The 23739-nt window shown below is 30.5% G+C and overlaps 1 protein-coding gene across 11 annotated transcripts in view; it reads left to right on the plus strand.

Annotated features, from left to right (window-relative positions):
* Window positions 1-23739, plus strand: part of LOC141452927 (uncharacterized) — a 117783-nt gene that overhangs the window by 87922 nt on the left and 6122 nt on the right. For 8 of the 11 annotated variants that reach the window (XM_074125486.1, XM_074125484.1, XM_074125485.1 and 5 more), the window contains 20 exons: window positions 415-533; window positions 1184-2008; window positions 2525-2730; window positions 3378-3477; window positions 4367-4495; window positions 6138-6254; window positions 6928-7071; window positions 8020-8181; window positions 9107-9244; window positions 10397-10492; window positions 10760-10990; window positions 12517-12657; window positions 13884-14023; window positions 15183-15401; window positions 15591-15694; window positions 17397-17508; window positions 18718-18800; window positions 19598-19733; window positions 20926-21109; window positions 22011-22142. In XM_074125486.1, the coding sequence (XP_073981587.1) occupies window positions 415-533; window positions 1184-2008; window positions 2525-2730; window positions 3378-3477; window positions 4367-4495; window positions 6138-6254; window positions 6928-7071; window positions 8020-8181; window positions 9107-9244; window positions 10397-10492; window positions 10760-10990; window positions 12517-12657; window positions 13884-14023; window positions 15183-15401; window positions 15591-15694; window positions 17397-17508; window positions 18718-18800; window positions 19598-19733; window positions 20926-21109; window positions 22011-22142 (3518 nt within the window). Of the gene's footprint in view, window positions 1-414; window positions 534-1183; window positions 2009-2524; window positions 2731-3377; window positions 3478-4366; window positions 4496-6137; window positions 6255-6927; window positions 7072-8019; window positions 8182-9106; window positions 9322-10396; window positions 10493-10759; window positions 10991-12516; window positions 12658-13883; window positions 14024-15182; window positions 15402-15590; window positions 15695-17396; window positions 17509-18717; window positions 18801-19597; window positions 19734-20925; window positions 21110-22010; window positions 22143-23739 lie in introns of those variants that run through there. The other 3 variants (XM_074125483.1, XM_074125487.1, XR_012457683.1) reach the window with 3 other exon arrangements.

Raw genomic sequence — 23739 nt, forward strand, 5'->3', positions numbered from 1 at the left:
CATTCACTTATGGAAAAACATTTAATTACAACTCTAAGTAAATTTCAGAAATTGTAAAAAGCGTTCAAAGTAGAATTGCCATGCCTGACCGATTGCTGATCATTGATTCTGCTTTCAGTGTCCTCAAAATGTTGCTTAATCCAAGCAAGAGCCGTTACTCCAAGAACAAAATTGCAAGTGTAATCGAAATAGCCTCATGTAGCGTACTGTACATGATCATCTTTTTTTTCTCCTGTCAATCCTACTTAACATTATAAATGCCAAATGCAGTAAAAAATATTTTTTAAAAAATTGGCCTTAACAAATCTTTCAAGTAGCGTATTGAGGAGCACTGTATTGGTGTACTACATTTTAATAAATAATTAATACAAAATGTAGCAATTAGTGTAATAATTTATTTAATTAATGTTTCAGCAACTTTATTGAAAAGTACAGATAAGGCTAAGGCAACATTTAAAATAACGAAACCAAATATTATGATTAAAGTTACTGATGAAAATGATATGTCAGTAATAGAGAACATTGTAACTGAGGTAAGTTACATTTATAATTGCTTCTGTACATTTACTTTAATTTAGTAGTTTCTCCATCTTATTGTTCTAAATCTTTTTTTTTTTTTTGTTACTTTTCGAACTTTTCATCAGTTTTTTTGATGTTATTTTTAAAAACAATCTGGTATGACCACTCACACCACTATGTCTAAACATATGTAATTCTCAAGGTTTTAACCTACTAATGCTTACTAAAATTATACTATTTGTATAACCGATTTTGGGAGGGAACCTACTCTCGTCACTCCACAGAACTAACCTAACGATTATTTTTAGCAAGATCCTAATAAAGTTATATATGTACCGAATGTTTTTTCCCATTTTCGAGAAAATCTTGAAAGTGAAAAAAAAATTCAGTAAAAAGGCTTCCATCCGGTGAAAGCTAAATCCGAAAATTTGACACGATTGCTGTACTTCCATGAGCTTCTGTTAACCTTGATGCATTGACAGCTTGTTAATGAACAGTCACTTTTATTTTTAACGTTTTCATAAAAAAAAAAAATAATTATCTGATTTTGAAGTGTCACTATTAGTTACTGGCATGTAATTAATGGGATATCTGAAGATTACTAATCTTATTTAGTAAAATTCAATGTTAAAAGAACATTGAACAGGTTTTTTTTTTGTTTTAGGTAAATCCGCCTACAACTACGACTACCACTACTACAACTACTACTACTACAACTACTACTACCACTACTACAACCACTACCACCAAACCCACAACAACAACTACACCCACTACAACAACTACACCCACTACCACTACTACTACAACCACTACCACCAAACCCACAACAACAACTACAACCACCAAACCCACAACAACAACTACAACCACCAAACCTACAACAACAACTACTACTACAAAACCTACAACAACAACCACAACCACCAAACCTACAACAACAACCACAACCACCAAACCTACAACAACAACCACAACCACCAAACCTACAACAACAACCACTACCAAACCCACAACAACTACCACTACTACAAAACCCACAACAACAACCACTACCACCAAACCTACAACAACAACCACTACCACCAAACCCACAACAACAACTACAACCACCAAACCTACAACAACTACTACCACCAAACCCACAACAACAACTACTACTACCAAACCAACTACAACAACTACTACCACCAAACCAACTACAACAACTACTACCACCAAACCAACTACAACAACTACTACCACCAAACCAACTACAACAACTACTACCACCAAACCTACAACAACAACCACTACCACTAAGCCTACAACCACAACTCCATGTGATAAACAATTTGTAAAACAAGTAGTCGACAGAATCAGTTCACTTATACTAATGAAATATATAGACTTGGCCTTAACCGAGTTAACTGCTACGGTAAATATTCGGAAATCTTTAAGATGTTTGGACGCTCTAAGTAAAGTAAAAGTACTCATTATATTGGCGAAGGTATGTATATTTCCTAATTACTTAAAAGTTATTAAAATGAAAATAACAAACAATTTGATGGCTAAGTCTACTCATTTAACTAGAAAGCAGAATTAAGAAATAATAACATTAAGGGTTATTCACAAAAAAACAATTTCTGTAAAATAGAAGTTATACAAAATGAATAGGCAAAAAAGAACAATTAAATCAGTTTTTGGAAATTAAAGTAATAAAATAATAATAAATAGGCTTCGTGACCGTAAATTAAACTAAGGATTCAAGATTGGCGAGGAATCGGTCAAATAAAACACAACTCGTCTTTTTGCCAACGTTTCGACAAATATATTGTCTTCTTCAGGGCGTGGCTATGCGGGTTGGTTGAGTTACAGAAATCAGACGAGTTGTTTTTTATTTGACCGATTTCCTCACCAATCTTGAATCCTTAGTATAATAATAAATTTTAAGATACATGTTGTATAGATGGATTTATCCTGCTGACAGAATGAAAAAGATTAATAATTATTTAAACACTTTTAGTTAGATACAAAGAAAATCAGTCAAATTAATAAAGCATCAATAATAATGGAAGAAATGTTTCCAATGGAAAAGGATGACGTAAGAAGTGCACAGTTTGAAGATAGACTAACTTTGTATGCTGGAAGAGTTTCCAAAATAATTTCCGCACATTTAGAGAGAGAAAGTAAAACCGAACGAAATCTTACCATCATTCAATCAATAGCAAAGTTTGTGAATTATATAAATTATGAATTTATTCATAAAATTTAACTTTTTTAGATTGTTTTTAACTATCAAGAACCTCATATTTTTCTTTAATGAAAATAGTGATGTTTATTGGTCTTAATTTTTTTTTAAATACAAAATTAAGACTGTTTCATTAAATCTGAAGGTACTAAATTCATATGGAATTTTATTATTAATTGCCTCTAGTAACAGTAGGGGCTGCTATTTTTTCGCCCGTCAATTTTGTTCCTAAACGAGCGACCTTCGCAGTTCGAGAAACTGTTGACTCCAAATAGAGTATTTACCTCGGCTAGGAAATCGGAGAAACAATCCATTTTGTATGGGGTAATGTAGTTTAATCTGAAACTTAACCAAATAAAATTTTTAATCTATTATTTTCTTCTTACAGTTGCTAACATTAAATTACACATAAAATTCTAGAAAATCAGCACTAACGTGCTAAAGTTAGGATTTTTATTTTATTACATGATTCTCTAGCTTCATAGCTAAAGAGGGCGGCTTAAAATAATACAGAGCTTTTGCGGAAGAAAACAAACATTTTAATATTGTTTTCAATGAAAAGTATGAGAAAAAGTAAAAATAGACTTTCTTTTATGTTCAATGTCTATTTAATATCTTGATATTTTAGCCAGCAATTGAATTCTATTAATGGCGTTTTCTACATTGAGGATAAAAAAATTGTTGACCCAAAAACAGAAGAAGCAGAATCTGAAATTCATCGCCAAAAGGTACTTGTGAAGTTATTCCATTGATAGAAGTATTAATTTTTTTCTCTCTCTTCTTAATTAAGTATTCAAATTGTCAGATTTGGTAAACTTTTACACATTGTTGGGTACAATCTTTCTAACGAAATCTTATTTTCCGTATAAATTAATTTAACGTAAAAATGATAAACTGAAAGTATTGAAGTGAAGTGGAAGTATTGCGATCATGATATTTTATTAGAAAGCTAGGAAATATATATATATTTCCTAGCCGAGGTATATATATATATATATATATATACCTATATATATATATATCTAAGTAAACATTATAGAATGCACATTAACAATGAAATTTTTTATATAATTTTTAAATATTTAGGAACTTTTGGTTACTAAATGGTAGAATCTCTAATCAGAAGTATCCCTTTTTACTAATTGTTTTTCTCGAAAATGGTTCTAACAGTTTTCTTGAAATTTCGTTTCTGGATTGATTCGTTTTCATATGTAGAACTGCAACTTCATTCTACTAAAAAAACTGTGTCAAGGTCACTAAGAACACTTAATCAAAAGTACCAAAACCACTTATACTCGAAATGAATAAAATTTTATTACACGATCTTTAAGTTAGTTACAAGACTAGGTCGTGTCAGTCACAATAACTTTTTGCAAAACGTTAAGTTGGTTTCACTGTTATTTAGGATTTGAGAGGAAGAGGCGCTCTAGAAACCACTTGTATGTTATAAAGAAAAATTTTATTAATCTAATGTAATTAGACCGTACCCATTCGTACTAAAACCAATTCGTTACCAGTAAAATGGATTATTCTTCTTTCTTTTACTTACTAATAAAAAATAAATTAATTAAAAAAGAAGATAATTATGTCTATTTTATCATTTTATGTCTATTTTAGGTTAAGAAAGGAATATCCGAATTTATGGGATCACTAGAATATTTAGGAAACGCCTTGAGAAATACTTTTAAAATAAGTGGAAATCCTGAGATGTCTTTAAAAAGTAAAGATATTTCCGTGTTTTTAAAGGTAAGTTTTGTTTTATTTTTTGTTTTTGTGGATTTTACTGATTAACCAATTAAATGTTGATAGATTTATGATGATATTCTCACTATTTTACTATTACTATTCTTACTATTACTCTATTAGGGTGCGTTCCACTAAGCGACCACAACGATCAAAACATACCTTCAGGCGTTCCACTTGGCGACCGCGGTCGTTGTGGTCGTGGCGAAAACGTCACTATTTTCGCTCACGCGAAGCCCACAACGCCCCATCTATAGAGGTGGGTCGAAGTGGGCGTTCAGAAATATGGCGTAATTTTTAAAACAAAATATGACGACCGAAAAAATTATCTCATGTAAATGAAAGTATTATTTCATGTAAATAATAGAATGTGTTTCTCGAAAGTCTACAAAAAATAAATATATAAATAATTACTTATCCCTTTTCATACTAAATCACTGAATAACACAAAATCATTTACCTGAAATAACTTTTAAATTCTTCATCTGAATAAAGATCAATTACACTGATAGCTAATAATACGTGGCCTAAGTTTTCGCTTTTTATCATTGCAATTTTGTAAAATTGCATTCCACTCTTCATCGGAACTAGATAAAGAACTTTCTAAAGCATTATTAATAAATATCCAACTGTTGCCACAAAAGACATTTTAATTTTATTTAATCGTAAATTTTATAAATACTCCACTAAAATGTAATATAAAAAATTGAATTATATATATTCTTTTAATATAAGTCAACTTTACAAATAATTAATAAAGTTTATTATAACTGCTTATAAACGGGGTTAAAATTAAAAAATAACCTCTTCAAGCTTCTAACTTATTTTCGAGGCCGCCTTATGTAATGTTTACATGAACGGTTAAAACGCCCACAGTCCATTCCACTTGGGTTTTCGATCGCAACGCTCGCAAGCAAGTGGAACGGGCAAAATCGCGGTCGTGAGCGTGGTCGTCGTGGTCGCTTAATGGAACGCACCCTTAGTGGACTATTTTGTGCAAATTTGGGGCGCTTAATTTTACGGAGTTTATGTCAGCTCTTAGATTTTCTTTTCTTAGGAGCTTATTGTCTAGTGATAGACATAGTATCGAGAAAGCACTGACAAAAGGCCGAGAACTAGCTGCCGCTGAACGATCCCAGATATTAACGCACCTTTAAAAAAAATATAAATACTTTTTGTTTATCAAAAAAAGTTTATTCTTTAAAGAGTTTGTTTTCTTCCTCGAAAGCTCTGTATTATTTTAAGCCGCCCTCTTTAGGTATGAAGCTAGAGAATCATGTAATAAAATAAAAATCCTAACTTAAGCACGTTAATGCCGATTTTTTAAATCTTGAAATTGTTAGTATAAGCTAAGTGTTTCTAGGTATAAAAATAAAAATATTACTGTCCTTTTAGTTTTCTGTTAACAAACTAAATTTCATGGAAGTTACATAAAATACCTCACCCTCCTTTTTCAAATCGGATGGTATAGTTTCCCACTCAGAAATTGATTGTATACATTTTGTTTAGATAAAGTGCACTTATTTTTTTTTTTTTAATTTTTTTTTGCGAACAATATTTTACGAGTATTGATACAATCATTAATGTAGTCATATTAAATTAATAATGTAACATTCATGTATTTATTTATACGTTCTATTTCTAGGAAGGACCAACAAAGGTATTCGATGAACCATTAATACCTTTCAAAAATTTTCCAACTTCTCTACGTTTTGACGATAAATTTCTTGAAGCATATAAAGAAAATAATATATCTTTGGAAGTACGTAATAGACAAATTTAAAATAATAATTAGATAAAGTAGTGCTACGGATTTTAGAAATGCTGTGATAATGGATGTCAGGAAAGGAACTAAAAACAGTGGTCTTGCTGCAGTTCCAGCATTCTTATCTAGGCTTGCTGCCCTTATATTTTCCTGATCGCTCTGTTCAATCATGGCGTGCCTTTCAACCTGAAGTGAATCATGGAGTTGACTGGAGTGAGAAAAATAATAGCCAAATATCAGCAGTGCACTGAGAAGATACTTGATAAGTTATCTCTGATGTTTACGCGCCTTATTTGTGCGTAATTTATAACAAAAAATAGCTTGAAAACCAAGTTTTTATTCATAATCATTCATTCATAACAATAATGAATTGCTCTGGAGCTTCTATGAGTAATTAATTTTTTTTTTTTTTACCCTTGCGGAACGTACCTGTGACTAGCAAAGACTTCTCGTGGCGCTTTCAATAACACTGACTCGAAAATTGTTATATTATACCTTGATAACATGTTTTGCCTGAATTAAGAGATCTTCGTAGATATGCTCTATAAATAGTTTTTTAAAAAAATAATTATTGGTGAATTGAGCATTCTGTTATTTATTACCTTCCAATCCTTTAGAAATCAAACATATAATTCCTTTATTATATTTTACTTTTTTTTCATTTCACTAGGTTGTTCACATAAAAAAAACTCCTCTACATTGGGCCAATCAAACAATGAATTCTGATCCAGTGTTGGTTTATTTGTCTAAAAAGGTAGGAAACAAATATTATAGGCTGCGTGATCTTAAAGGAGCTTTGCATATTTTTTTACCAGTGAGTATTTCACAAAAATCTGATCTCTGAAAAAATATTCTCATAATTTTGTGACAAAATAAAAGTACAATAAGTATTTTATGAGTAATAAAAGTATTTTGCAGTAATGATTGCTGACCAATGCAAAATCCAAAATTTGTAAAGTGGCACTCTTATTGCATCTCAGTTCCTATATTTTTAAGAAGTCAAAATGTGTGTATGTAAGTGATAGTAAGTTGTTGAGCTACACTTTGCTTGAGGTTACGCTAAACCCTAGGATTTACTTATCATTTCCATGTTCTCTAAAAAAGTGTTAGTCTGTGGCATTTAAAAAAAAAAAAAAAAAAATCATACAAGAAATTCTGAAATGCAAAAATGACTCTTTTCTAATAGTAATTGCCTCACACAAACACATTCTGTTAAGGAACTTGGGAATCTTCTAATGCTCTTTTTCTTTCTAAATTATCAAATCTTATTAAGATTCCAATATGGCGATCAGGATTTAAGAATAGCATTTCATTTGCCAGATCATAATCATACTTGACCTACAGATAAATCCACTAAGCGAGGATGGAGCTAGAAGCTGACGATTAACACCTAATGTAGTTATTTCTTTCATTATCTATGTTTCTTAGGAGCCCGACTTCGCTTGTCTGTCTTAAAATAAATAAATAAATCCAGATGTAATCCGGAATTGAAGACAAAATTAGATGCTTGAATGTAAATAGAAAATTCGGAGAATATAAAACCACGCCTAGTTATATAATATTTGCTTGTAAAAATACTGTTGCAACATAAGAGCGAACTGTAGTGTAGAAATGAAACAAAGAGTGAGTGATGTGAAGTGGATGGAATTGATCATGTATAATTTTCAGTTTTCAAGGAGAAAAATTTGTATCTAAGGTTCACTTTATTTTATTTCTACAACATCCCCTGATAAATTTTTTTTTGCATGTTTTAATATTTCAGTTAAGAGGGGCTAAGCCATTCATACTAAAAGGAGTCGCTCACAATCCATTAGAAAATAATTCTCTGTATGAAAGAGATAAGTCAATAACTGTTCACCGTTTGGACATCTGGGATGGCAGTAGAGGAAGTATTTTTTTAAATACAGGACTTCAAACATTACGAGTGAGTTAAAATTTTTGTTAGCTTGGATAACGAATTATGGATAACATAAATAATGAGTAAATGTTTTTAATTATCCATAATATTGCTGTTGAATGCTGAATACTGTCTAGTACAAACACCTAGCCTCCAAATTACAATCGAAAAATATTTTCTGTATTTGCCTCATACATACTTTTTCACCCAAGTAATTCATTATGAGGTATCGAGTTAAGTAGGTATTCAAATTTTGACTTTTAGGTGGTACATGAAACTCTTAGGAATTACTTTAAAGTTAATTTTTCAACAACCTTTCAAGCGGGTGCTTGAACCAAACGAATATTTTGATTTCGTCGATCTCTGGATTGGTGTAAATCGAATTTGCAACATCTCTGGTCTAACATGCTAAATGGCATAGTAGTGCTAATGTTACTTTGAAGGATAGTTCTAAAAATTTCATGACAGGCCTTATAAATTATGAGTGATACTTTCTTCCTGAGTTATCTTTTCTTATTTCTTCTGTATGAAGTAGAAACTAATTTCTCTTAACCAATGACTGAAGTATCTTCATTATAACATATATTCCGAAATCACTTGAAAAAAGTTGATGCACAATTAGATTTGTAGAGATTTACTCATTAAAAGTTTAATCTACTGAGCTTTGAATAAACTAAACATGCTCCTCTCGGATTCAGTATACCTGAATAGATTATAGAAAACATCACGTTCTAACAATACGTCAGTGATTAGTATTTATTGTTTAAGCGTTGAACGAATGTGGTACAACGCATACAAATTATTGAAGCAGTTGTAGATATCACTTACTTCTTTGGTCCTATGTTTCGGCATGGAAGCTAAAATAACTATGTTATTATAGTAACTAAGGTACTAAATATATTTGTATTTAAAATTCGTTCTTTTTAATTAATATTATTTTTCTCAATTTTAGGTTGTTATTTTAGAAGATCAAAGGCCAGATTTTGTTCACTTCCTTGATTCACAAACGTTTAACAAAAATATTTCATACACTTTACGAGACAACAATGGTCGTGTTTTTGTTTACGTTGGTGTACTACCTGTAAAAAAGGTCAGCTTGGAACTTGGTGTAATATTATAATTAGCTTGCGTTTTATAAGCTTGGATATACACACAGTTGCTGAATAAGTTAGTTTATAAATTAAATCTTGTAATTTTTTGAATATGGCTACTTCCATTTTTGACATTTTTCTTTAAAGGAATTTCGCATCTCAATTCTAAATATAGTAATAGATGCTAGTGCAGAAAGAAAAATTTTTCTAAAAAACTTTTTGAAATTCAAGGATGCTTAGTACCTCATGAAATAATTTTTTATTCTCTCCTAAATGTCCTAGCACTTTTTCTTTATGGTAATTCTTTTTGAGCTAAATTTTTATCAGGAGCCACTTTATATTCTAACGTTACCAACTTCTATGCTTGTTATATATGTTTGTAATAAATGATCCAATCACTAAATGCCGCATCTTGGGTTCGTCACTTTGGAAAAGCTGTTTTAAAAACAATTCAATTCTGATCACTTACATAAAAATCAAAAATCATTCTCATATTTTGCATCACATTTTATCGTACAGTTCAAAGAAGTTTTTATTTCTGATAAAAGTTTGACACCGTATTTACTGTTATTAAATCCTCAAAAACTCTTGAGTTTTGTGCTTGCGTCTCTCACCAAAAGGCTGTGGATGTTTATAGCAACTGGTTGGATGTCGACGGAATACGGTTGGTGGTTTTCCACCCTCTCCGAGATAATATAGAAAAAATAATAAAGAAAAAAGAAAGCTAATAAAAAAATTCTCTCATAAAGCCAGGAGTTTTTCTCTTTCCTTCCCAAGTATAGTCGTTTATGTAGATTTTAAAGTTTTAAACCACTGCCATAGTTAACAAATAGGTTCGACTAAAAATAGGGTTCGCTGAAATGGAGAATATAGATGATATTATTATCGTAGCAAGCATTTTTCTCTTATTGCTGTAAAGATTGTGTGTTCTACTTACAATTCTTCTGTTCACATTATTTCGCTGTCACTGAAGTGGGTTCACTTTCGATAAAACATTCGTAATTTGTAATAGCAATGGTTTAACACAACGAGCCATGAATTACATTTTGCTCACTGAATATTTGCAGAAATTCTATTAATAAAAAAAAAACTTTGTATTTTTTTACCTAACTTAGTTATATGTTGCAATTTGATAATTTTGTTTTTTTCAGACTCCAGCTGGAACAAAAGTTTCCTATAAGATAAAAGGGCACAGTGTATTTTGTAAAGTATGGGGCGGTGAAAGTTGGGTGTCTGGTGCTTGTCAAGTAAGTTAAATTATTCATTTTTATTATTGATATTATTTCATATGAACTTATGTAATTTATGAGATCATGTTTGGTGTAGATGTGCTGTGTGGAGTATATTTGCTTGCTATGTGCTTCCATACAGGTGTACGTGTGCGAACAATTGCTGGCATTTTATTACTGTTGCTATTTATAGTAATGACAATCACTTTTAATTATATTAAAGTTATTAATTTGGTTAGCCACATTAATTTAAGTAAAATTTGTTAAATGTTAACTTCATTGCAGGTTGGTAAAGACTTCACACCAGCACAAGTGCATTGTATATGCAATCATCTTACATTATTTTCCGCTGCAGTATATCCTGTGTCTAATAAGATTGATTTCATTCAGGATGTTGAATTATTTACTACAACTCATATAAACTTTTATGCTGCTATTATGGTTGGCATTTTATTGCTGTTGCTATTTATTTTGTTATTGTGGGGAAGAATTGCGGACAAAAGAGATGAAATAAGAGTGAGAATCAATAGGAAATATTTAATATTTCATTTCTACTTTGATTTTATAAATATTCCTTAATAATAAAAATAAATATTACTTTCCACTTATATGTCTGAAATAACAGTATTAAAAAAAAGAAAAGAAAAATGGCCTCGTTGAAAACCTCTCCTCTCATGCCTCATCTTTATAAACACTGTGATGTGTTAATCTATTGACTCCAAAGTGTTTTTATCATGCTTTAAGAGTCCATATTTTCAGTTCAAATGTGTACTTAATTTAAAAAATAATATGACTTTATCTTTTTAATATGTGATAAGATTAAAAAAGTCACGGCAATGATGTCATTATATGCCATTACAAAAAAAAAAAAAAAAATCTTTTAACTTGATTATGAGCATGATCGCTTTGAATCAACGTGGAAGAGGTTATATATCAGCGTTTTCTTTATATTTAGTATCATACATTTAATGATAGAGACCCGATTTAGAAGAAAGGGGACAGCCAGGACTACTAGCACATGACGTTGTTGGCTTTTCGAAAAACTATGAATTCAAATCTAACCATACTCATGCTCTGTAGATCTTCAGTGATCATAGTCCCTCTCGGAGTTAGCAACTGACATAATTCTGTTGTCACTTAACCGCAGAAGACTTCCCTGCCAATAGAATCGTCAGTGAGACAGACATATCTATTATGATCATACAGCCAATTGATTTTTATCGTTCGTATGTTAAGTCCACCTGGTTACAGTAAGATTTCGTTTTGAACTAAACTGAGGTTCTGTGATAATCTGTAATCTCCAGCAAGATCCGGAGAAAACCCTTCCGAAAAAAAGGCATTTCTTTACAATCCGTTGCCAGGAAATGTAAGTGGTGTCCATATCCTGGGCCGATTGGCCCACCCTTGCATATGGTATCAGTGAGACCTCATTTCCTCAGGCTACCTAATCACAATTCTGACCTTCAAAATTAACTATTCTTTCTTATTTTAAGTAAATCACTGTAAACAAGCAATAACAAAACTTTAATTGTGATCTGACCTGGGAAAGAACACACTTCTTTTCTCGCTGCTTTTTTAATTGTAAAACCTTATATTAAGGTAATACCTTTTTAACTGGCAGAGCACTTCTGGTTCTTCTAGTGCTTCTCAAGCGCAATGTTCAACAGGCCACCTGGAGGTTCTTGCCACCATCAGCTGTATGGGTTTGCTTTTTCAACAGAGTAGTGGCGTATGTTGAGATATGTATTCATTGCCTGAGTTGACTAAACAATGTTAATGATCTTTTTCGATTAGTTAGACGTTCTTTTAAACTACTGAAATATTTCATTTCGAATGTCTTTGTAATTCACCTTAATTGGGTATAATGAGGCAGGTAACAGCATTGCTACAGAAATTTATCTCAGAGACGTTATTTTTGTTTATAATATGTACTTTTTTTTATCCAATGATTCTAATTAAAGTAAATATGCATAATCGCTTACCAAAGAGTAAAATACGGCTTCATTTGATTAATAATCTGATCATAATTTTATGAATTTCAGAAATATGTGGTAATCTTGAAGGATAATTTTCCTACTGATCATTACATTTACTTAATAGCAGTATATACTGGTTTTAAAGTATTTTCTGGAACTACTGCTAACGTTGGTATTAAAATATATGGTGAACTTGGAACTAGTCGTGTAAGTATCACCAATTAAGAAAACAATTTTATTTTAAGAATTAAAAATTTCTGTGATTTTTCAGCATTATTTATTATCTGAATCTCTTAAATGTGAAAAGCTCTGTCTGTATTTGACGAAAATCAGCACAACTCAACATGAATCTTTCTTTGGTTATAGACATTCTTTCAGTTAGTTCAAATGTTATTTTATTTTTTGTCCTTGATACGTAATTTAAAATAGGATATTTTATTGACATTAATCGCTTTAAGAATATTACATAGTATTTGCAGGCCTTGCCGCACTTAAGTAAGCTCTGCACTTATGGTACTCAAACAATATGCTCGCAAAGAATCCCACTAACCTTTCACCAATTTTAGGGATGATTGCTGCTTAATTAGGATTTCGAGTATTTAATTTTTAGCGGAACGCACAATCTTGTTATAAGGAAGAAGGAAATTCTAAATCGCCATGGTTGAGTTAATGTAGATTGTTTCTAGAATGTACATGATTTTCTTTTTACCCTATTGGAAGGTTTTCTGAAAGGAGTGAAACAAAAAGTTTAGATGATTTGGTAAAAAACTTGTTTGAAATCATTTTGCCCGATAAGATTGTACATAAAATAATAAAAAAAAATTATTGATCCAATTAATCAACTTGAATTGTATGGATCAGAAATTATTGAAAATTTCAGTTTTTTTTTAATGATCTAGAGACCAGATCATCTTCAGGACTAATATTGTTGAATTAACTATGCAGTGGCTTTTGATTTATCAGTTGTTAATTAATCAGTTCAAGCCCAAAAGATGATCTGATTCCTAGATCAAAGCTTAGCCGAAATGATTGAAAAATGATGCCGAAATTAGCAATAATTTCTTCTTCTTGGATGAATCAGTCGGTCAACAGAAAAAGCTGAATGGTACTCCACAATTAAATTTGTGTGTTTACAAATGATTGCAGATTCTGCTTTTTAATTTAAGGTGCTTAGTATCTAAAGCCATTCACGAACAGAGACTTCTTATAGTTTCCCTCTGGAAAGTGTCCTTTCACGCATTGTCCATTATGGAAATGAGTTATACGACATAATGTAAGGTTAACGCGTCTGGAACTCCGGCGTATTAGTCCTACAAACGGAGCTAATCTCTTCCCTACTTTTAATTATTCAATAATTATTAATTATCCATTTTATTTTTCAGCTGCATGAAAAGATTATTTAGCTCGAACTACGAATAATAATATTGTTTTAGGCACATATTCTTAGGAGCCGATTGAGGTCAACGTTAAAGAAGGGTTATGATGATTGGTTTATAATATTTTCGCCGGTTTATCTGGGGAGGATAAAATGTATAACCATTTGGCACGATAATTCAGGAAGGTCTCCATCATGGTACGTAGGGTTTTCTTATTATTATCATTATTTTTTTTAATATTCTATTAGTTTTACAACGTATGATTGATTAACGCATTAAAGTAAGTAAGAAAAAGTGCAATTGCAGGTGTGAAAAATAATGTTTTAGATTAATTAAACAAGTCTAAATATGCATTAAATGTTAAAGGAAGACTATTTACAAGATATGACAGAGATGTTGTGTCTTTTGACTCAAAAATTCGGCTCTTGAATTCAATTTCGAGTTTGGAAGAGTGTTTTGCAGCTCAGACGTGGTGATGGAACCTGTTTTAAGATGTTGAGAAATTGCAGCGTTATTTTTCTCAACAAGGTTTTTGCCTGAAGCAACAGTTGGCTGACGTCTTCTAAAAAGCCAAACTCACTTTGGTCAGAGAACACCAGTATTCAGTAAAAGCTAGTAATAATACCTCTCATTTCCTTTATCAGTGAATCAATGAATCTACCTCTAACAGACGAAATACTTCATCTGGTTTGTGAATTTCTATCATAGGTGAACAAAAACTGGTTTTAAAGCAAAAGATTTTTTTTTTTTTCACTTTGTATATTTACAACTGCAACAATTGTTGCATCAAGTAAATTTGATCTTACTGGTTCAGTTCTCTTGTAATGACATGGTTAGAGCAATCACCCACTGGTGAAACTCTTTCACAATGATTTAATCACAACAGATCTCTAGGCCATTTTCGCTTCAAGCGACGAGGAGGATTGTCGGGAAGGTGAGGAGAGGAGAGTTGTTGGACAAGAGGATTAGGATGGAGAGCTAGGAGGCTGTGAAATTTGCGGTAGCGAGACTTTATTAGGTCAGTGACAGAAGGGATGTGTAGGTCAGTGTGTATGGTAAGGTTAGAAATGTAACATGGAGCATTCAGGATTTTCCTTAGGATTTTAGACTGTAATGTCTGTAGGCGTTTGGAGTTAGAGGGTTTGGTTGAGCCCCACACTTCTGCTCCGTATGTCCATATGGGTCAAAAGATTAATTATTAAATTTCTATCGTTCAGTTAAAGAATCGAATATAAGTTGAACTAGTATGTATCTAAATTAAAAATGATTTTTTTAAAGTGGTGTACTGCTTACTAGGGCACTCCTGTAACAGAAAGTACTCGAGGATGTGTACTACTTATTCATTTACTGTTTTAGGTTCTGCAGAAAAATTTATATTTTTGATTTGTTATGGAAAACACAGTATATTTTTCCTATCGAGCAATGGATTTCAATTTTTAATCTAGCAAATATGCACACTCGTTACTTTATATATATTTTCCATCCATTGAGAGCAGAAACTAAGACCGAGTTATTGACAAACAATACCGTTCAAGGATTCAGAGAAAAACACACTTGGAGTAGTATATTGTTGAGGTTTGTCTTCTTTTGTTATTGTATTAATATTAATATTTTCTTATAATTATTAGATGTAAAATAAAATTATTAGTAATTTTTCAGTAAAATTTTCTTTTATAATAAGAATATTCATTAAGTTTTAAATTTTATTTATCTAATTTGTTTTAAGTAATCTTAAAGGTTTATGCTTCTTACTATTTGTTTTAGGCATCCTCGAAGTTTATATACAAGGCCACAACGCATAATAATAGCAGTTGATTTGGTTCTAACAACGATGCTTATTTCTATGCTCTTCTTGGGAGTAGAGGATGGTGAGTATGGGTTTATTGGAGTGATTTTTCCTTTAATTGATTTAGTTGAATTTTGATTTAATTTTAAAAGAAATCAAATCTAAGATTTCATTCTTTTCGTATTTTCTCTAACTATAGTATTTGGCTAATTTGCATTAATCGGAAGCGATATAAATATGTATACCTAGTAAAAGAAAGTATTGCAATCGAAATAAATTTTTTCTGAAATATTTATTTTGACTTCATCTGCATTGGGGAAGGTTTTTTTTTTTTTCAGTATGTTTGTTTGTTTTGAAGCACAAAATTTATGGAAGCTGAATTTTGATATTCATTTTAGATTCCAGATTGGACTTCTCTTCCGTCTAATCCAGTACAACTTTACCTCTTCTTTATAATGTATTCTTCGATATGTTATACATCTACGGTTTCGTAGCGGAGAAGCTAGACGGGAGTAAGCTAGATGTTTTCCTGATAGGCGTATTCCGAACGCTAAGACGATCGTGGAGGTGTGCAGGCGGTCCGGTGTAATATTCCATCCACCATTATTTAATTTGGGGATTAGAGCGATTAATAACTTTTCGGCTTATTCATTAACTCTTCACAACCTGTTAATTCCAAAAGTTTATTTTGTAGTTCAAGAAAATCTGTGTTTTCTTCACATTATCTAGCAGATTTTTTTAATTAACTAAAGAATAGCACACATTTCTAAACTCGTTTAACGAAAAGTCTTTCTTTCGAAATTGATACCTCATTTAACCTCGTGTAACATTTCCATCTTTATACTTCATTTTATTATTTATAATGTAAATTTTATATTTTTGAATACAGTTCTTAAATTAATTTATTTTAAATTACACGTTTGCAAAAAGTCGTACTGGATTTGATGTTTTTGATCAATATTAATACTTATTGTAGGTGAATTCCTTTCATAATGATGACGCTGCATCTTCCTATTTTTTGCAATTAATAAACAATTTCTTTATCAATTTTTAAAATAACCACTATTCATGGTATACTTTTCGAAAGGTGATTGTATGTATATGTTTTTCATGAGTAGTGCACCCTTTAAACTTATATAATATTTTTGAGAAAAATGAAGTCAAAGTTTTTGGAAAAAAAATAGAAACTTGCTATTTCTTATGTTTGGGCCACAAAGTGAAACACTTGATACTATTATTTTGAAATATAAATTAGGTTATTTAAAAGGAAATTTAACTTTCTAATGAGCTTATTGAAATTGTTTTAGCTTTAGTAGTTTGAGAAATATAGACAACTTTTTGCAAAAAAGTAGTGATACCTTGAAAAAACATAAAATTAAAAATATCTATAAAGCGGATTTTTTTTTTTTTTGCAAATGATGCCAGAAACGCCTCCCGAAGTAACGGTAGTCTTATGCTGAACACCCTGTATAATAAAATTAGAATTATGTATGTAACAAACATAATCGTTTTTTCGATTATTTGAACAGAAAATTTAAAAAAAATTCCTGATATCGTAGGTTTAGAAAATTTAGCTTCAACATAGATTGAGTTAGTATAATTAGAAAGCTTAATGGTTCGTTGAGTGGTTAAAGAAAACAAGTGACATCCAATAAGAATTTTAAAATTCGATCTAAAGCATTTTTTTAAACTTTATCGTACTTAAAGGCATGGTAATGGATAGGGCTCTAGTTGTTAATCAATTATTGTTTTTTTTATTAATAAACTTGAATTTTTTGCATTAGGCCCAGCAGATGATATACCAACAGTGACTGTTTCGGTCAGAGAAATTTTAATATCAGTTTACAGTTTATTGTTGTCACTTCCTTTGATGATTCTTTTATCCTATCTTTTTAGGTAAGTCAAAGAATTCAGTAGTTAATTTTCAATCTTAAAATGTAAGATTTCTTAAAATTAAACTAGATTAAATTTATGTTTATGGCAAATTGCATGTATTGCCGTGTCAGTAGTTAAATGTTCTTACCAATTTAGTTCAGGGATATCATTGGGTCATCGTATTGTATAACTGAAATTCGGGTTGAACGTATTGAAAAATACAATTGAAAGGTTTTATGTACCTAATTCGTCTTCATGCTGACAAATTATTTTTTAAAAATTCAATCAAATCATAGCATAAATTGTTAAACTGCGGGATGATATTCCTTTGTCGTCAGTAGTTTTTTTACCTTCTAAATATTAATTGATTCTCTGGTCTCTGTCAACGGATTTTATTTTCTGAGACAACTGTTTAATATTGGGGGTCATGATGTATTTCAAACTTAAAAAAAATTATATTTCAGATTTAATATTCATAATTTGTGTGTGAACATAATGGAGGCATGTAATTCAAAACGTAGTAGAAGGTTTAGAATTCTCTTGGTCCTAAGAGAATTATTAAAATAATGACATAAAATCAGACTTTCCTATTTCAGTCTTCTAATAAGTGACAATTCTCTATCTATTTAGAAAGTGAACAAAAAAATATATATAAACACATTCTTTTGCAACATACTTTCAAAAATGTCCTTATGATTTTGGTCACTTTTACAACGTCCGCTCTTTTTTAATTTAGAAAAAAATATCTAATCAGACTGTGTAATTAAGGATAACATGGAATATCCTCCTTACACCTAGCCAATAGTATGCAAGAATCTTTTTTACTTATCCTTTTCTTTTTTATTTATTTATTATTTTTTTAAGCGTGTTAGCATCTGAGGTCAATGGCGCTGGGAGCTTTGTTCAGTACACTGCCGTACAGTTTTCTTATAGTTACAGACAAATTATCTTTACACCGGAAAGTGAGTTGTATGAAGCTTCTAGGAAGAGAAAACTTAAGTGCTAGCATCTGGATTCGAACTCGGGATCTCCATGTTGAAATCCATTTTACGCTATCCACTGAGCTTATCACGTACTTTTTTTTAGTTAACTTATTTTCTTTATTTTATTATAGTAGGAGCAAAAGAATATTTATTTTAACCCAATTAATGTTTACCCTAAGTTTAATCATTAGTCCCGTTATATTTGTAAAGAATGTAAATATCTAAGCAAATAATTTTTCTATTTTAGGAAAAACAATCTTATGTATGTGGCGAAGGAAGAACGAATGAAGTCCATTTGTGTAGGAGAGTCCAGCACTTATTTTAAGGAAGGTATTATAAATTATTTTAAAAGTGAAGTAAATTTTAATTTAAGCACAAAGCACAGCACTTATTCTTCAATTACCTTAGAACGAATGGAGAAAATATAGTTAGAGATAAAGCAGAGCAGGTTTCCATATAAATTAAATAATAATAGATTCTTATCTGTTCGAATTTTAGTCTTTAATCAAAGTGATTTTAGATGATCGGGTGGTTAAATTTTGCCACGCCTTTCAGTCTTTCGCACTAGGTTAGACAGTCTACACCAATTCCAGCTCAAACAAGTATTTAGTAATAAATGTTTTATTTCTATGATATTTTTATTTATAAATAATTTCTCTTTCGGTTTGACTACTTTTAGTGCTTTACTTAGTAAACTTGCATTCTTTTTTATTTTTATTTATTAATTTTTGTTGTCTAATGTTTTGGAGCAATTCGGTTATTTTGAATTGGTCTTATGAATGTGGCCTCACTTGAGAATCACGTTGTACTTAAGTATTTGAGAAGATTATTTTTAGTTCTTATTTATTTTGTATTATTTTTCTGTAGGTTCTTCACATTGACTATTGTTTGAATTCTATATTATTTATTTTCTTTTTGCTACTTTAAATGTTAGAGTGACTTAGCGTGTTAGAATTCTCACTCTTGGCTTTTATCTACCATGCATTTTTTCTATGTAATAATCTTTTATTCTACAATTACAAGTATACGCTGTGTACAGCATATTTATAATAATAAATATATAATTATTTATTTTAAAGATGAAGCAAATGCCCTTATGATTAACAGTAACGAACACTGTGTTGCAGGCTCGGCTAATAAAAGTTTTGCAACGGCTATCTTTTACATAATCGGGCATATTCTCACTCCAAGGAAACTAGTTCCTGTTATAATGGTGGAAAGAAGATCTGATAAGAAAAGGAAATTTTGTCTTTTCTTTTCATGGTATTATGAATAATTTTGCTAATAGCACAAGATATTGCTCCCTTTTTCTAAGGAAATTCGTTTTTATGTTAGAGATGCATTTATAATTACTTTAATTCGCTAGCCAATTCCTGGTTAGTAGTGTAAAACATGTGACTGCGATAACGTATTTTCTAGAAAAAACTATCTTAGACTAGAAGGTACAAAATTTGACAACTTAATATTTACTAGTACTATTTTTTTAAGAACGTTTTAGAAAGCATTTTTTTTTTAAAGAAGTATGGAATGAGTACTGTTAAACAATCATCTCAATTGATCGCTGCAATTCTCAAAAACAGAGTAACATACTTTTTTAAATTTTTATTCTTGAGGTTCAGGATTTTCTGAAAGGAAACGCCCTTTAAGGGAATGGACAAGGATGAAAATTCGCGGCAAACTGAAAACCCGACTCTACTTCAAGTCTTATCACATTTGGATTGCATCTTCTACTTAGAAAATCTAGCGTGAAATACTCACAAGACTTTCTCTCGTTGAAATTGTGAAGAGTTGTTATGAACACATACTTAAGAGCTGTAGTTTAAGTAGCTCGAAAGATAACATCAATGGTTTTGGAGGAAGGGATTAAAGTGGGCTTGGTATAACCTGGGTTTATTTCACTTTATTTGTTTCTTCAGTGAAAACTGACTCTTCATCCATGCATTCCCAATAACTCTTAAAAACAGATTTTTCCAGAAAAAAGGTTACAAATAAAATTTGTAACCAAGATTAATTGAAAGCGTTATCATTTTTGAGAAAAAATCAAAATTTTCAAATTGGCTGGATGATTTTTTAAAAATTATATTGTAATTACAGGGTTTCTTTTACCATTCTTCATTTCTATGTAACTGTATGAATCATAAATTTTTATTATAATCAAACTGGAATTGCTCTTTTCTAAGAATCTCTAAAAATCCGTTTCTCTGGAAGAAAAAAACAAAATAAAATAAAAAAGGACGTGTATTTTTAAAGTTTACCTATGTAAAAGATTGAGACTTCATTGATAGTCTTGCTATTGAAAATTAGCTGCATCCGTATAAAAAATGTCTCTTGAAAATTGACGATTATATTTTGTGAACGAAGATGTGATTGTTCACAACTCCTTACTTTAGTCGTACTGATTTATTGTCATTACTTTTTCATTTAAAACTAATAGAAATCATTTTTTTCTTTGTAGGACATTAGCGATCATCGTACTTGTTGTTTGCAGTACTTTTATAGTTTTCTACGGGCTGAGGTTTGGCAAAAATAAAAGTTTGCTATGGATGACGGTGTACTTATTTGGAGTATTAGTGCACATGTTGTTATTTGATCCAATAAAGATAATACTGATTTCACTCATATTGGCTATCGTTTTTAAGGTACTTCATTTAATTTATTAGACAATGTAACACTCTTAATCTTGTAACTAACACATGTAACTAACAAGGCTGATCAGAATTATTTTTGATGAAATGCTTGTAAATTTCTTAATATTTTTTCCATACTTCATTTCTTTAAAGTTACCATGCTTTTTTTTTTTTTTTTTTTTTTTTTTTGTAAATTTACAAAAGATGAAGATCTGATTTTTAAATGTTTTTCAGAAAAAAATATTGTTACATTATTAGTCTCCCTACTTTAACAAGATTGTGAAAAACCTTATCAAAAAATTATATATTCTATGCGTTCCACAAAAATCTGTACGAGAAACAAATGCAACAGAAATTCGATCAGAATGCGGAGAAAGATAATTTGTTGTATATTTATTTTAGTGTGAAAAATAAATTGTTCCTTAAAATAAGTACTTGACCTAAATTGACGGAGAGAAAGGTTTTTTTCATTTGCAAAAGAAAATTTTTTTTTACTTTAATCAATATGAATATTTTCAATCAGTTTGTCTTTAGAAATAAGTTGAGCTGAGGCAATTTTGTTTTTGCCAATTTCTGGCTCTGAAACTTATTAAATAAGCAAATTTAAAACTAGAAAGGAATATCCCATTTCTATACGAAATTGTGTGTTGATACACTTCAATCCTTACAAGTTGTATATTTAGACAATGAAGTGAAAATTGAAGAACTTAAATATTTAAAAAGGGAAACAACATATTCCTCCAAGATATCTTTAATGTGATCAAACTTTTGTCTTAATTCTGATTGGAATGGTTCCGGTACTAATTATCCATCGTTCTCTCAATGTCCCTTGCAAATGCGAAAAGCATTTAAGTAATTTTATTAAGGGTAGAAATATATTATGTATTTGTCTCACATTAATTTTTGTTTGCAGAAAACATATATTGAACAGTACGTCTTGGATCCATGTGAGACGCTGTCTTGTAGGTGTAAATTATCTTTTAAAACAGTCCTACGAAAAAGAAGGAATCCAATGTACAGAACGATACCGCTGTATAGATTAAAGGTATAATCTTATTCTTTGATTCATGCTTTTATTTAAATTTTGCTTTTAATGTAGTTTCTATTAAATATAAGAATAAGCCTTTGAATTATAAAGTTATTTTTCCGTCAGTGCTTGAATTTACATTTTTTTCTTTCTTTTTTTTATTGTTGCACTACACGTTTTACTTTGTTGCCTTTCTATGTGAACTTCTATAGCTTCATTAATTTTTTATGCCGAATGCATTATTAAACTCACTTATAAAGTATTAGTTCCTGATAAAAAGCATAAATAGCTCCCAGTGTTAGGTGACTATAAAACAAATTTTTAAAATTACTTTCTCACGCATTTACCAAAAAAAAATAGTCTCTCTTAAATCCCTGCATACTTAGTTTATTGAAAAGATTTTCATTTCTAAAAATGTTTCTTTACAGAAGTCAAAAGAATTATTCAAATTGTGCCACAAATAATAATTTAAAAAAATAACAATACAGCAAATGGTTGACAAATTCAAACAAATCCTTAGTTTTTTTAACACCACCTGTAAATAATATGTGTAAATTATTTTTAGACGAAATTTCGTTACAAGGATATCATTTTCACCCGCTACAATTAGTTAGAGTCCTCCAGTTATGTATATACAGGGTGTTCATTTTAAGACGGCTCAAATGCATTCCTTAAACGGTTGATCTGAGCGAAAAATGGTGAGGAAAAATTTGTTGCCCGTCACCTCTAGTTTCAGAATATGTGACTTGATTTTAGATTCCTGCCCGCATACGCTGCTGTCGCGCGACCAAAAGTGAGGGTTCGCAGTTGACCCCATTTTCATATACATAGTTTTAAAGAGTGTAAAAAGTAATGAAAGAAACCGGAAACCGCAATTCGATATCTTCAAAATTAAAGGTGCTAGGTCATTTCAAAATCTGGTATTTATTAACCATATTTCAATTTTTTAACTTGTTATCAAAGAGAAAGAAGAGCACGCAATAGATTTTTATGTTTTTTTTTTCATCCCCTTTCTAATAAAAATATTGCCAAGGCAGTAAAGCTAGTATTTTTCTTAATATCGGGAAATAAGAAGTTTTTCGAGTGATTTTTTTAAGCAAAATCAAATGTTAAGAGCTTTAGATGTTCTCAAGCATACACAAAATGGCTAAATTAATTTTACATCTGTTACAAACAAGAAGGTTTAATAATTATTTGGTAATTTTGGGAGCCAGAGAAGGCTCCTTTGAAGGCACAGTACATGCTTCAGAAGTTGAGTAAAGTGCATTTTTTGATAAATTAAGGAATAAGTTTGATCCTTTACATGAAAGATATTGATCACTTAAATATGTGGCAGTAGGTTTCCAATGTTTTTGGTAATTAAACGCAACTCTCCCAAAATTACCAAATAATTATAAAACCTTCTTGTTTGTAACAGATGTAAAATTAATTTTTAGCCATTTTGTGTATGCTTGAGAACATCTAAAGCTCTTAACATTTGATTTTGCTTAAAAAAATCACTCGAAAAACTTCTTATTTCCCGATATTAAGAAAAATACTAGCTTTACTGCCTTGGCAATATTTTTATTAGAAAGGGGATGAAAAAAAACATAAAAATCTATCGCGTGCTCTTCTT

The sequence above is a fragment of the Rhodnius prolixus genome, unplaced genomic scaffold, assembly GCF_049639745.1.
Source record: "Rhodnius prolixus isolate KJV_2025 unplaced genomic scaffold, Rpr scaffold_3, whole genome shotgun sequence".
Taxonomy (NCBI): Eukaryota; Metazoa; Arthropoda; class Insecta; order Hemiptera; family Reduviidae; genus Rhodnius; species Rhodnius prolixus.